The 15,879-nt window shown below is 35.3% G+C and overlaps 1 protein-coding gene across 8 annotated transcripts in view; it reads left to right on the top strand.

Moving 5' to 3' along the window:
- Positions 1–15,879, top strand: part of GLS (glutaminase) — a 61,536-nt gene that overhangs the window by 20,439 nt on the left and 25,218 nt on the right. For 7 of the 8 annotated variants that reach the window (XM_045575285.1, XM_036422111.2, XM_045575286.1 and 4 more), the window contains exons 7-11: positions 1,890–1,948; positions 9,750–9,782; positions 9,866–9,924; positions 13,864–13,930; positions 15,741–15,791. In XM_045575285.1, coding sequence (XP_045431241.1) covers positions 1,890–1,948; positions 9,750–9,782; positions 9,866–9,924; positions 13,864–13,930; positions 15,741–15,791 — 269 coding nt within the window. Of the gene's footprint in view, positions 1–1,889; positions 1,949–8,399; positions 8,450–9,749; positions 9,783–9,865; positions 9,925–13,863; positions 13,931–15,740; positions 15,792–15,879 lie in introns of those variants that run through there. The other variant, XM_045575287.1, reaches the window with a different exon arrangement.

Raw genomic sequence — 15,879 nt, 5'->3', positions numbered from 1 at the left:
ATACTTTGGTATTTTTTCTTTATTTTGGATAAAAATGAAATGTGATTTATAGTCATTGTTTTGTTTATTTTTTTTAGTGAAGTTAGAGGGTATTTTCTCAGGTTTCTTTTCCTATTTGAGAATGATTGCATTTTATTCTTTTATCATAATCTTTCTAACCTGAAGCTACATTTGACTTTATGGAGATTACCATAAACTCGTAACTTCAGTAAGGACAGTATACATGCAGAAGTACTTTATTAAATTCACTGAAATCAAGTTTTAATGTGGGAAAAAGGATTTAATATGGGAAGAAGTTGATTTGCTTCTACATTGATTTGTCGAGAGAGGCAGGGAGAAAGAGAAAGTGCCTTCTGTATGTGCATGGGGCCTCAGAATCACCAGGGCGGGAGGGGTGTGTGTGTGTGTGTGTGTGTGTGTGTGCACAGTGATTGTCAGATTGACGGGACTCGGATATGGTGCCTCCCCGCACTGCAGCAGAAGGGCTCAGCGGTGAAAGCATGGCCTCTGCCAACACTTGTGTCTGTGAGAAAGCTGCCCCTCTCGCCCTTGCTCCAAAGCCAGACAACTCAGTTCTCCCTGTATGTGTGACCCTGGTGCCTTTTGAGCTGCTGCCCCTGCCCTGGGGCTCAGGGAGTGAGCCCAAATAAGTCCACATGCAGCCCTTTAACAGAGAGCCTGGGACTCGAGCAGCCCTCCACCATTTTTTTTTTTTTTTTTAATATATTATTGATTTTTTACAGAGAGGAAGGGAGAGAGACAGAGAGCCAGAAACGTGATGAGAGAGAAACATCAACCAGCTGCCTCTTGTATACCGCCCACTAGGGATGTGCCTGCAACCAAGGTACATGCCCTTGACCGGAATCGAACCCAGGACCTTTCAGTCCACAGACAGATGCTCTACCACTGAGCCAAACCGGTTTCGGCCCTCCATCTTAACTATAAGCAGGGATTATAGTTAATGGAACCCAGGGCTGGGGTGCTTGGTATGGGTCTGGGACCCCTCAATTTTCAGAGGGCCTCTGAGCTGCAAGTTTCCCTCCTTTTCAAGTCTCTGTCCCTCCTACCAATCTCCATTTGGCTTCTTTATATCTTTAACTATAGGACTTCTGGTCAGTATGAGCTCATGCTGTTCTCAATTATGGCTGTATTATGGTTTCAATTGTGATGTGATCTTTGGAGGATGCCAGTACCACCTTTACCTATTCTTCTATCTTGACTAGAGTCCTCTGTTGAAGCATTTTGACTTGCTGGGGTGCTGGTGCTATTGTTATCTTAGTTTACAGATGGGAAAACTGATGCACAGTGAAGATCAGTCAGTTGTCCAAAGTCAAATAGCTAATAAATGGCAGAATTAGGAAATTTGGATGCGCTCTTAACACCACTAATCACTGCCTTCTGTACATGAATTTTTGTTCACATATGTAATTATTACTAGAGGCCCAGTGAGCAAAATTCGTGCACTCGGGGGCAGAGGGTCCCTCAGCCCAGCCAGCGCCCTCTTGCAATCCAGGAGGCTGGACAGGCTCCTGCCACTGCTTCTGTGCTTGCCAGCTGTGAACCCAGCTTAGGGCTTTTGGCCCAGTGGCCTTACCCCTGTGGGAATGCACTGACCACCAGGGGGCAGCTCCTGTGTTAAGCTTCTGCCCCCTGATGGGCAGTGCATGTCATAGCAACTGATCATTCCACAGTTCAGTTGATTTGCATCCTCCTAGGATAGCAGCTTCCTAGAGGTGCATTACTAGTTAGATGAGTAAGTGATTTTAAGTGCATTCCTCCACACTCCCCACCGTCCCCCCAAAGAAATATATGTTCACAGGAAAAACCTATGCATCACAGAAAATGGTATCAGGTATTTGAAATACTGCTATTGTTTTTATGTGTTACAGATAAGCCACATAATCCTATGGTAAATGCTGGAGCAATTGTTGTGACTTCATTAATAAAGGTAAAATGTTGACATTTTCTTTTTACCTAATACATTTTTTTAAATAACTAAAGCATAATGTGAATTTTGGATTATTTTAGGACTATAAAGTTTTCTTTTGATATTAAATTAATCTTTTGGTAAAAAAATTAGGATATCTATTAATGTAAAAATAAACTATGTAATTTCAAAACAGATGACTCATTGTAAATTTCAACAGTTATTATTGACCTGAAGATCTGGCAAAAATTCAAAGTCTCTGCTGAACAATAGGCACAAGTTTTTCTTTTTAAACTTTTGTTATTTTTCTCTTTCTGTTCCTTTTGGCTCTTTAAATGAACAGAGTTAAAACATTTTATTGTTTAATGTTTGTCATCAACATCTATAGGAACAGTTGTTCTAGTACTTTGTGTTAAGGCAAAGTACATTTACCCTTGAATATTCTCAAGTCTTTTACATTTTCATGAACTCTAATTATGATTTTCATTTGAACTTGTTTTATTTGGTTTACTTCAATAATTAAGACTTATTCCAATTATTAAGTTACATTATTTTTATGCTTTGGTTTGCATTATATGTTTTTATTAAAAAAAAAATTTTAGTGTCTGGTTTGCCTTAATAATTGGAAGCTCTAATGTAATGTTTGAAATTAGTATTTGAAAATAGTTCTGTTGTGTGATATTGTTTAAATTATAATTTTATAAATTTTACTTATATTCAAATTTCATTTGTGTTTGGAACATTTATGTGCTGTCTTAGTAAATCTGTGCTTGTTTGTTCCAAGCTTGAAAAAGTAAATGTATGGCTTTGTAGGTGTGTGACTGAGGATGGACTATCTTGGTTAGACAAAGAATGTTTGAATATCAATTATACTCTTGGCCCAATTAATAGAATTCATCTGCTTTGTATGCTGGAAGTCCTCTTTTTCATGAATTCTATATGCTTATGAGAAGAGGCCTTTACATTAGAAGACTAATCTTAAGAATATGTACGTTTAGCTGCTATTTTAGGGCAAATGCTTTGAAACTATTGACCCCACTTAATCCTTGTAATTCTAGTGAGGTAGATACCATAGACAAGTGTTATTTTTTAATGTAACTAATTCAGAAAGCTATGGAAATTTTCATTTTGTCCCTTATACCATCTAGTTATTTATGACTACTTTGCATAAGAGAATAGTTGTCAGTTTGAGGTGAAAAGAAACTAGTTGTCTATTGTAGAAAATTATAATATGAATATATGCTAGGCATATCCCTGCCTTCAGGTGGCTTGCATTATAGTGTGGAATAGACACAAATGGGCCCTTGCCATGCAGTGCAATCAGTACTGCAATGAAAGAAAGTCTCATTAATAATTGTTAGATTTGAATAAGTAACTTGAATTAAAGGTGAGCAAATTTTTAATAATACATTGTATGTGTTAATAATGCTTAATGAAAAAACTAGAATGGTTCTGAACCTTTTGTGACTCTTCCCAGAAAAAAATGTTCACATGCCCTGATTTTAGTAACTTTTTGGGGAATTCACAGACCCTTGAAGCTGATCCATGGACCCTAGTGTAAGCTCTTACCCTGGGGAAAGATTCACGTGGCACAGCAATAGCACAAGAAAGGGCATATGCAAGTGCCTTTCTTAACTGCATTCTTCAGTTTTTCATGACTCTTGGGTTTAATGTACCACACTGCAAGGCCGCAGGTGGGAAATCATGTGTGGTCATACCATACCGTCACTCCATTAGTTTCACTTACCATGGTCATTCACAAGCCATAAACTTTATAATAAGCCATATTAATGTGAGCACTTAGAAGCAGAGTTAAAACACTTACACAGTGTGGTTCAGCGTCCAACAGAGCAAAAATTTAACTGAGTCATCTTGTATTTGCAAATTTGATCAGTGACCTTAAGTTTATAAAAGTTTTAAGTTCACTGGAAAATGAAGCATTAGGGTATGGTTTATATTTAAGTTCACTTTCTTTGAATTTTTATTTTGATTGGTTTTTAGAAAGTATTTCACAAGGGGTTTTTTTTTTTTTTTTTAAATGACTAAATCTAGAGGTATATTAGGGGTAAGCTTATAATTCTTAAACTCTTCAAAAAAAGAATTAAAAACTCTTACTATTTATATGTAATCTCTACATGTAATGTTTATGAGTTGGTCATTGAAATTGGGGTAATGACGCCATAGCCAAAAGGTTCTTCAAGCCCACCCTCTTATCTTACATATGTGCCATGAGGAAATAAATAGCACAGGTTTAACTGTAGCAGAATTGGGCTTGAGCTAAATCTCCTGATTTTTCTCTTTGCTATTGCTCTTAATTACATTTTTTTCTTTACCTTACACAGTTACATTGTCCAAGAAGCAGACATTTTATTTTCTGAATTTTTATTTATATAAAAGATACAAATTTATTGGCTTAAAAGCACATTTAATTTTCAGTGGTGCAGTCATTCTTGAGACAGCAGTTGTAGAGCTATGCTTTTGCTCAAGGAGCACCAGAGTTTGGGTATTTTATCATGGCTACTAGATACCATTTTCTTTTAGCTCTTTTAGTTAATGACCTTCAGGCTATTTTTTTTTCCCGTTCAAATTCAAAATTGTATTATGATGCTATTAAAATAGGCTCTTCATGTTACTTCCATTCACACACACTCACGCGCGCACACACACACACACACACACTAAGTAGAGTCTTTAGTAAGACTCTTTATTTCATAATTTTGTAGTATTGATATTTTTTCCTTGTAGGATTGGTGGTGATCCTCAGGAAATGGGGCAAGAGGCAGAACAAGTGTTCAAAAGGATTAGCAGATTGTGGAAAAAAGGAGGATTTGGACAGAAGGAACCTGTTGCATAAATTCTTAACTACTAAACTTGTAGGAAACCGCCAATATTTAACATTTTAAACAAAGCTTTATAGGTAAATACTTTCATAAAAGAAATGTCATTTTGTACAGAAAAAGAACATAATAAACAAAACATAAAGGTACTATACCTCCTCTCTTTATTTCTATGTTAGCTACTAAACTTAAAGGAATACTTTTTTATGTAGTTTGTTTTATTTGATGATGATGATGTGATAACTTGATTTAAAGAAAAGAGGAAAAGTAAATTTGAAGAGAGCACTGTTATTCTGGGTGGAATAGTAGTATTATTACGCCATTTTTTTCTTTCCAGTGGTAAAAGTTTCCTGCAGTTGTAAAGTTAAGCCTAGTAATAATAACTTTTGATAAAGTTTTGAATTTGAATGTTAGGGTACAAAAATAAGGATAACGTATTACAAGATTATTGCCACACTTAAGCTTTTTTATTTTAAAAGTTATATGTCTTCTTTGTTTACGTCTCTCAATTCTAGTGGTAGTTTCCAGTGTTTGTCATCTGAAGAAGCTGATTTTTAAAATCAGAAGTATTTTTTAATTTAAAAATCAGAAGTTGGTTTCCCTTCTTTCTCTTAAAAGAAGTTACTCATGCTCCATGGAAATCTGCCTGTTGTGAAGCTCGTTTGCTTATGTCAGTGATAACCTGTCAGGCTGGCTGGGAAGCCACATTTGTATGGTGGTTTGTGCTCTGGGGCGCAGTAGATACCTTTCTTTGGCTTGCCGACATGCATAAGAAAGGGTTGTATTTGTTTATTACTTCATGTTATATCAGTTGGTGTATTCAAGGTTTCTTTTAAATGAAAAATAATTTGCCAAAGAATTCACTTTTTTGTTGCTTTATTTTTAAGCAGATTTATTAGCTTAAAAGCACGTCTAATTTTCAGTGCATAATCATTCTTGAGACAGCAGTTGGTGCTCACTGTCTGTAGAATTCTAGACCTTTGCTCAAAGAGCACCCAGAGTTTGGGTATTTTATCATGGCTACTAGATGTGATTCTCTTTTTTAGCTCTTCAATGTCCTTCAAGCTATGTTTTTTAATCTATGAAAAAAATGGTTTTAGAACATTATTTTTTATCTGTAACACCCATTAAAATGCTCCAGGTATTTAGCCTTTAAAGCATTCTTTATGGCAAGCTTAAACTTGAGAGTATTTTATAAAATTTCAGTTACTTTGTTTTGCCTTTCTTCTAGGCCTCTTTTCTCTAGGATCTATAATTGTCAGATGGCTTTTATATCTTTGTATTTTATGGATGGAATCAAGTTATTTACATACAAAAGAACAGATTAATGCAGTGACTTTGAATGTCATTTTTATATTAAATTTATTCCTGTTATCAGTAATATTTTCACCTGTTAAATTGTATAATACATGATTCAATTCATGAGTATGTTGTAAAAACAGGCTGTAAAAACACTCTAAGTAATAATAGTTATATTTTATCAGCCAGTGTTAAAACTCACTGCCTCTTTATCAAATTTTCATTTATAAAATTTTCTTTAAAGGAATGTAAATTCTTTAATATCCTTGATAGGTAGGTTTATAGAAAAATATATACAACTTTCTAATCTCAGAGTCTGATTACTACCTTTTCAAATAAGCTACTTGGTTTGTTTTTTAAAAGTCATTTGGTCAGCCCTGGCTGGTTTGGCTCAGTGGATAGAGCGTTGGCCTGCGGGTCTCAGGTTCAATGCCCAGGTTGCAGGTTTGATTCCCAGTGTGGGGTGTGCACAAGGCAGCCGATCCACCATTTTCTCCCTTCATTGATGTTTCTCTCTTCCTCTCCCTCCCTCTCTGAAATCAATAACTTATTTTTTTTTAAAAAAAGTCATTTGATCAGTGGATTAAAAAATTTAGTGAATATATTTTGTCTAGTTTTTTTGTTTTGTTTTTTTAAGTTTTCCTGCTATACTTAATGTAACTTTTCAAGATTAAAATAACACAATATAGGCTGGTCCAAGTGCAATGGTGCCTTACAAAATAACACGATATCTAATAATGATGCAGTGATTTAAAACTGGAATAAACATATTCCTGGTCATAGGGTTTTTTCCCCCAAGAGTAAAAGGGGTATTAAAAACTTTAGATGATCAATTTTCAAATCTCAGTTTTCATATAGCTTTTGTAGAAGTTAATCTGCCTTTAATCCAGGTTTCCTCCCATTTTCCGAAAGAAAGGTATACTTCTCATGTGTCCCAAATGTTACTATGGTGCACTGCTCAGGTTCTGAAAACCTGTTGGGCTCCAACAAAAGAGGACATTTGAAAGAATGGACTCAGTGGCAGTGAGAGTGTGAAGCCCTGTAGTGACGGAGCAGGTCCTCTTGTAATACCAGGTTGTTTCTACTTCTTTGGTTTCAGCAAAATAGAAAGAGGATCTTAGTTTCTGTAGCAGCAATACGCATAATTTTTGAGGATTACTGACTTTTGTATGTGATGAGATAGTTGTATAAAATACTGTGATGTTGCTTTAAAACCTTTCCTAATTCTACCTACTCGTCTGTTGTCAGTGATACTTCTCAACTTGTGCATCTGTAAAAATTAGAGAATTAAACTCGTCCTAATAGTAGAAAGTATCCTGAGTTCATTAAAAATCAAATACTATTTTAAGGGTAAAGAAAATATTCTCAAGGATGAATTTTATAAATTAACATGAGAAATTATTCGCAAATAGACTTTTCCCCTTTAATATTTAATGAGAATCTTCAAACATACACAATAAATAGAAGAGTTTAACCAACCTCCCCCCTCCCCCGTATACCTATGACTATTTTTAATTTTCACATCTGTTCCTCCACCGCGGTGGTGCACTGCTTAATAACAATGATGGCTTTTTTAAAGTTCATGTTTGCTTATTTGTTTGGAGGTATTTACTCTATCTTGTATGTATTTTTTCTAATATCTTTACAAATAAAATTTTACACAGTAACTTTTTCAAAAATAAAAATAACCTGATATCTTATGATTGATTGGGTCCTGGAGTCTACAGGGGCAAATATATTTATTGATTTACATTAAATGTTATTTCCAGGATAGATAATAAGAATAAACATTAATCAAATGCTTTTACATTTAAATGGGGAAGTTTTGGAAAGACTTTTGAGTCAACACCATCATTCAAATACTTTATTTTGATTTTTTACATAATTTTAATATGTAAAAAATACTTCAAGTAGCTTATTCAAATTTTTCATAATGATAGTCATTAGTAAATATCAAACTTTCTTTTAAAAAAGCATGGAAACAACAGTCATACTTGATTTTAGTAAGCTACAAAAAGGTGGTCATAGGCTAGGATTGGAACGGTTTTTCTTTTTCTTTTTTTCTTTTTTTCCCTTCTATTAAACTCAACAGCTAAATAAAGAAAACTTGTGTTAATTTTATAGGGCATAATTTAGGTGAGAGAATGAAAGTTCAGTATAACTTGTTTTACATTGATTAATTGTATAATCAGTAATTATTCATGTTACATCACAATGCAAATGCTGACATCCAGAAGAGTTGTGGTTCTTTGTTTTTTTGGGTTGTTTTTATTTTTTATGCTTTTTCAAAGGTTAAAAAGGTTTTTGTGGTTTAAATGTTGTTACATATTTTACAGCATTAGGATCTATGGAATATATTGACAACTGCAACAGTTCAATGAAGTTGGTAATTTCTTTTAATTGTTTTTCATTGAACAGCTTTGGAGTTACAGTTCTACATTTGAAAGAAAACTTAAAATATGTCAGAAGAACGCTTTATAGAAGAGACATAGTGATTACAAAATGGATTTAAATTATCTTTAAGTGTTGATACCTAATTTGATGAATAAATGTGTTCTTTCTAGCTACCAATTGTATATGTGAATTGCACATCCGTTTCTTAAAAAGAGTTTTAGGATTCCGCAGATTGTCAGTCACATTCTAATCTGCTTATAAAGTGGAGAATGAACCTGGCTTTATTCAATTAAATAATACTCTCATATCATACAGTTTCCCCCCCCCCCCCAATAATAAAATTTTAATTGTAATGTTTTGGATTATTTTGAAGGTAAAATTAAAATTTTTCATTTTTAAAATTATAGTTGTCAAATTTTATTTTGAACCTGTTTTAAACTTAGAGATGTATTGTTTCTTTTGGGTGCACATCACCAATTAATACGTTTGATTTCAGATCTACAACTTACTGCTTTGTAAACTTCGCTGAGGTAAAATGCAACCGTTTGGCTACTTGAACTGATCTACATTACATAGGTTTTACCTATTGACATTCGCAGTAGCTAACATGTCAGAAATAGAAGCGATGAAACAATACATCTTCTATATTCTGAATTGGCACAATGCTAAATAAAGACGTAGCTAATTTTTTAGAGACTCTGAAATATGTTTTTTTAGTTCAGTGTTTATTATATAACAAGTGAGATATTAAAATTAGAGCTTTCTCTACACTCGTAAAATCTATCCAGAATGTTTGCATATACTAGAATTAAAATATTAATTTTGCAACATAACTCATTTTTCTAACTCTTATATATTGTTTTAAGGTTATTTTAAATATATAAGTAGATTATTCTCAATTTAAAACCATACTTTTTCTCTAAGGGTGAAACTTTATTTTAAGTCTTTTAAAAATATGAAATTAACATTGTCTAGCAGATTATCTGTTGTCATGAAAAATGGGATTTGGAGTAACTTGTATTTAAAATTCTATAACTTTGGGTTGGGTAAAGTTATACTTAAAATAAAGCATTCCCTTTGTAACTCAGATAATTTTCAACATATGGGTATTGAAAAAACATGTATATAATTTATGTAAATGTTAGGTTATTTTAGAAGCATTTTCTAGATTTAAAAGTACTAATGCATAGTATATTAATTTTATGATAGTTTGAAATTTTTATATTATATTCATTTAAAACTTAAATGTGGTGGTACCTTCACTAATGTTTTCATGTCTCATTTCTTTGTAGCAAGGAGTGAATAATGCTGAAAAATTTGACTATGTAAGTGCAATATAGAATTCAGTTTTCATGCTACATTCTTTGTATGTTTTTTGATACTGATATTTTTAACTTTTGGTTTATAGGTGATGCAGTTTTTGAATAAGATGGCTGGTAATGAATATGTTGGATTCAGTAATGCAACGTGAGTCTGCTTTATGACAGGATTTTATAATGGGCCATCCTTTTACCTGCTTTTTATCAACCCCTCTCCTTAGTAAAAAATATATGTGCTATCTACACACACATACACACACACACACGCACTAGTGGCTTGGTGCATGAAATTCCTGCACATGGGGGTGGGGGCTGGTTCCGCAGCCCGCCTGCACCCTCTCACAATCTGGGACCCCTCAGGAGATATCTGCCTGCCTGCCCGGGCCTTCCTTTATTCCATGCCGCCCTCTGGTGGTCAGCCATGTCATAGCAAGTGATTGAACTCCTGGTTGAACTCCCAAGGAGACACTTTGCATATTAGCCTTTGATAGATAGATAGATAGATAATGTAAATGTACATCTATGAGGGTGGCTTTTATTCTGAACTGTTTGAAACATCACAACACTTCACTTTTAAATAACTTCAGCTGTATATTCTAGGAATAAGGACATTTTCCTACATAACTTCAGTACCACTGACATTTAACACTAACATGTGATATCTTCTCTAATAAAATAGTAATATGTAAATTGACCATCACTCCAACACACAAGATGGCTGCCCCCATGTGGTCAAAGTTAGCTGCCCCCATGAGGACACAAGGTGGCCTGCAGGAGAGGACAGTTATGGTCATTCAGACCAGCAGGGGAGGGCAATTAGGGGTAACTGGGCCAGCAGAGGAAGGCAGTTGGGGGAGACCAGGCCAACAGGGGTGGGCAAGTTGGGAGGGACCAGGCCTGCAAGGGAAGGCAGTTGGGGGGATTAGGCCTGCAAGGGAGGGAAGTGGTGGGGGGGAGGGGGCGCCAGGCTGGCAATGGAGGGCATTTAGGGGTTACCAGGCCAGCAGGGGAGGGCAGTTAGGGGCAACCAGGCCTGCAGGGGAGGACAGTTAGGGGCAATTGGGCCAGCAGGGGAGCAGTTAGGCGTCGATCAGGCTGGCAGTGGAATGGTTAGGGGGTGGTGATCAGGAAGCCAGGCAGGTGAGTGGTTGGGAGCCATCAGTCCTAGGGCATCGGGCCTAAATGGGCAGCTGAACATCCCTCAAGGGGTCCCAGATTGGAGAGGGTGCAGGCTGGGCTGAGCATCACCCCCCTCCTCCCCGCCCAAATTTTGTGCACTAGTTAATATATAAATGTCCTCTAAATGCCATAACTAAACAAGGAACTAATCATGGTCTCTTGTCTTTTAAAAATAACATAGTCTACCTGCCTCAGTATCTTTTAAAATTTTTACTAAATGGCTTTTTTTTTTTTTTTTTTTTTTTTTTTTTTAGTGTGCCAATCACTTGCTTTCTAGTGAGGGAATTACCTAACTTTTTCTGTGAAGGACCAGGTAGTAAATATTTTAGACTAGTAGTCTCTGTTACAACTATTTATTGCAATAGTTCTTCTTTGAATAGGAAAGTAGCCATATAAATCTTATTTATAAAAACAAGAAGCAAGTTGTATCTAGCCCTTGGGCTGAGGTGGATATTCCATGTTGGTTTTTTTTTGGTTGTTTTTTTGTTTTGTTTTTTTATAGGTCTGGTTGTTTCCTTGTGATTAGATAAAGTTTAAACACTTTTAGCAGGAGTTCTAATTAGGTGATGGTTTGTATGTTTCAGAAGGCAAACATTTTCAGGTTGTCTGCTTTACAAACTTTTATTCATCAACTTAAATAACTTTCCCAGGAAGCTTTCTATTAATTTCATGTCACCCTTCAGTGTTCTCATATTTCACTGAGCTGTTTCTATATCTTGTCTTTGCCCCATTGTCACCATTAGACTCTGCCCTCCTTAAAACCTGGGTAGAGTGACTTCACACTATTTCTCTTTGTTCCTATCAAGTCTGAAGATTAGCACAACTACTCTCATTTTTTATCATACCTCTCCCTCCAGGTCTATCACCACTACCTAAATCCAGGCTTCCTGTACCTCTCGTTACAGTAGTCACCTAATAACATCACTCATCCTTTCTTTTTCCTCTTTCCCAAACTGATGTCAGAGCCAATCTTCTAAATATAGAGTTAACAAGGTAGCTTGTTTGAAAGCCTTTAAGCTTTTATTTTGTTGGCATTTAAGAGCTATTTACATTTCTTTGCTTTAATCAGTCTTGATAATTTGATCCTAGTCTTCTTTGTTAAGTTTTTTTTAGTTAATCTTTATTGTTGAGATTATTTCAGAGGTTTCACTCCCATAATTCCCCTCCACCCAGTTCCCATCTCGCTCAGACCCTTGCCACCTATTGTCTGTGTCCATAGGTAATGCATACAGGCATATAAGTTATCTAATCTCTCTTCCCACACATCCTTCCCTCTAAGAATTGTCATTCTGTTCCATTTCCATGGCCCTGATTCTATTCCACTCACCAGTTTATTCTGTTCATATTTTTTATTTGTTTCATTTTTTAGATTCAATTGTTGATAAACATGTATTTGTTGCTACTTTGTTCATATTCTTTCTCTTTACCTTCTTCCTCTTCTTAAAGAATACCCTTCAGCCGAAACTGGTTTGGATCAGTGGATAGAGCATCAGCTTGCCGACTGAAAGGTCCCAGGTTAAGGGCACATACCTTGGCTGAGGCATATCCCCAGTAAGGAGTGTATAAGAGGCAGCTGATCAATGTTTCTCTCTCATTGATGTTTCTGGCTTTCTATCCCTCTCTCTTCCTCTCTATAAAAACTCAATAAAAAATATATATTTTTAAAAAGAATACTCTTTAACATTTCATATAATATTGGTTTGGTGGTGATGAACTTTTTTATTCTTTAGCCTTTTCTTGTCTGTGAAGCTATTTATCTGACCTTCAATTCTGAATGATGGCTTTTCTGGGTGGAGTAATCTTGGTTGTAGTTTTTTGCTATTTATCATATTGAATATTTCTTGTTGCTACCTTCTGGCCTGCATGGTTTTAGTTGAGAAATCAGCTAACAGTTCCCTTATAGGTAACTGTTTTCCTCTTGCTGCTTTTAATATTCTCTTTTTGCATTTTAATTATGATGTGTCTTGATTTGGTCCTCTTTGGATTCCTCTTGCTTGGTGTTCTCCGTGCTTCCTGGATTTGTAAGTCTATTTCTTTCACCAAGTAATGGAAGTTTTCTGTCATTATTTCTTCATACAAATTTTCAATATCTTGCTCTCTTTTCTTTTGCCGCCCCCCCCACCCCCGTAATGCAAATGTTGGTACATTTGAAGTTGTCCCAGAAGCTCCTTACACTGTCTTCATTCATATCTTTGTATTCTTCTTTCTTTTGCTCTTCTGGCTGGGTGTTTTTTGCTTTCTCATACTTCAAATCATTGATTTGATTTTTGGGATCCTCTAGTCTACGGTTGAATTCCTGTATATTATTCTTTATCTCAGTCAATGCTTAATTTCTGACTGGTCCTTTTTCATCTTTTTGGCATTCTCACTAAGATCCTTGAAAATCTCACTAAGTCCCTAGGAGGTTTCTATAAGATTCTTGAGTAACCTTATAATCATGGTTTTGAACTCTATACCCAGTAGTTTGCTTGCTTCCATTACTTTCATTTGTGACATGTTTCTTTGTCTCCATGCTTTGGCTGCTTCTCTGTGTTGGATAGAGCAGCTCTATCCAATACATACCCTCCCTCCTCAGAGTTTTGTGTTTTTGAGGGAGCTAGAAAGTTCTGCATTTTTTAGTATATTTTAATGGTGGAATATTTGGTAATTAGCTTCAAAAAATATGTGGATTAGAAAGTGCTTATTAACTAATTTTAACCTTTTTATAGCTGAGAAATTTAAGATAGGAGGTGTCATTGAAAAGACTTGCTGAAGGCCACATAGCTAGCAAGCCTATTGACAGAACTGGGACAGACCCAGCATTCTGACCATGTGGTCCATGTTCTTCATACTGCACTTGTGTGTACTAATTAAGCTACAGAACCATACTTTTACAGAAATAAAACAAATGTGTGTTTTTTTTCTCTAGGTTTCAGTCTGAAAGAGAAAGTGGAGATCGAAATTTTGCAATAGGATATTACTTAAAAGAAAAAAAGGTTTTTAACTTTCGTTCTATTTCAAGTTATTCTTTTACTTAACAAAATGTATGAAGATGCATGCTAAGAATTCAACAATTTTAAACAATTACCTACTATTTAAGATTCAGAAGTTTTTATAAAATAACCTTGAGTTATGCTATCAAAGTGTTCATGTTATTAAATGGATTTGTATCTGGCAGTATTCAAATATTTGACTAGTTATGTTAATGCATATTTTGTGTAAGGATTCACCCATTTATTCAAATCCCTGACTGTTGTTGATTGCACTTGATTTTTAAAATTTTAAGTTGGCTGGTCCAGTAACTTGGCTTATGAATTATGAATCAGTTTATATTAGGTCTAGTAATAATTAATGTCGTTTTCTAATACTTTTTTAAATCGAATTTATTTAAACAATACAACAAAATTTAATCAACAATATAGTTGCTGTTCTTTTCTACTACTTGTGCCCAACGCTCAGGAAGCATTTTAATCCCTCTGTTGTAAAATTCTTGTGATTTTGATGCAAAAAATTCGGTCAATGCATTTTTGAGGCATTCTTCATTATTAGATTTTTTTCCAAGAAGAAAGTTTTGCAAAGAACGAAACAAATGGTAATCGGAAGGAGCAATATCAGGAGAATATGCAGGTTGAGGGAGAACTTCCCATTCCAACTGGCACAGTTTTTCAGCAGTGATTCTTGCAGTATGCGGTCGTGCGTTATCGTGGTGAAGAATTACGCCCTTCCGATTAATCAGCGCGGGTTCTTTTTCTCTTAAAGCTTGGGCTAACTTTTCCAATTGGGCACTATACACTGCACTTGTAATGGTTTGGTTAGATGGTAAAAGTTCATAATGAAGAATTCCTTTAAAATTCCACCAAACACACAACATCACTTTTTTCACATGCAAGTCAGGTTTTGGCGTGGGCTGCGGAGCCTCATTTTTGTCCAACCATTGAGGTCGCCTTTTCAAATTAACATACAGCACCCATTGTTCATCTCCGGTAACAATTTGCTCTAAAAACGGCAAACGGTTTTGACGAGAGAGGAGCGAACTGCAAATTGGGACTCTTTGATTACAGTTGTTGTCGGTCAACTCATGAGGAACCCATTTTCCAACTTTTGGACTTTGCCAAGTGCACGCAATTGATTGGAAATTGTTTTTTGTGAACAATTTAAAGTTGTCGCAAGCTCTTGTTGGGTAATTTGAGGATTTTGCACCAAAAGAGCTTGAAGAGCTTGATCAAAATTGGACACACGGCCTCGACCACTCTTGTCATCTAACGAAAAATTTCCCTCGCGAAATTTCTCAAACCAACGCTGGCATTTTCTGGCGCTAACTGCATCTTGACCAAGTGCAGCCTCACTTGCTTTTCTTCCTAATTGGAACTTGTAAAGCGTGCAGTGCCGAATATGCTCTTCATCCGCCATCTTCTTAGCCCTAGTTTTGCAACAAAAACCAAACCAAACACAAACTTTTTCAAGCAAAACTTGTTAATTGCACTTCACACGTTCTGTAGATACCACGTGTTTGAAGGTTATGTCAATACAAGTCAACGCCAAGCAAGATTTTAAACGAATGTTTACAAACGACATTAATTATTACTAGACCCGATATTTGTCAGTTAAACTAGAATCTAGAAGACTATATGTGATGTAATTGTGTTTTATTCTTTGTGATTTCATGTTTATACCCTTTTATAGGTTATGTACTATTTTGTTCTCAATTAAAATAAAACAGCTATGTATATTTTTAAAATTTAATCTTAACATCTGCATTTCCTTCCATGTTTGTACATTTTTAATTGCCTTTCTATTTTTTTTCAGTGTTTTCCAGAAGGCACAGACATGGTTGGTATATTAGACTTCTATTTCCAGGTAATTTAAGTATATGAATTGTATATACAAATAAATGGGTACAGTATATCATTTTTGCACAATATAGATATCTCTGAAATCTTGTCTT

The sequence above is a fragment of the Pipistrellus kuhlii genome, unplaced genomic scaffold, assembly GCF_014108245.1.
Source record: "Pipistrellus kuhlii isolate mPipKuh1 unplaced genomic scaffold, mPipKuh1.p scaffold_m20_p_7, whole genome shotgun sequence".
NCBI lineage: Eukaryota > Metazoa > Chordata > Mammalia > Chiroptera > Vespertilionidae > Pipistrellus > Pipistrellus kuhlii.
Note: the sequence above shows the minus strand (reverse complement) of the source record. Positions and strands in the feature narration are given on the sequence as shown.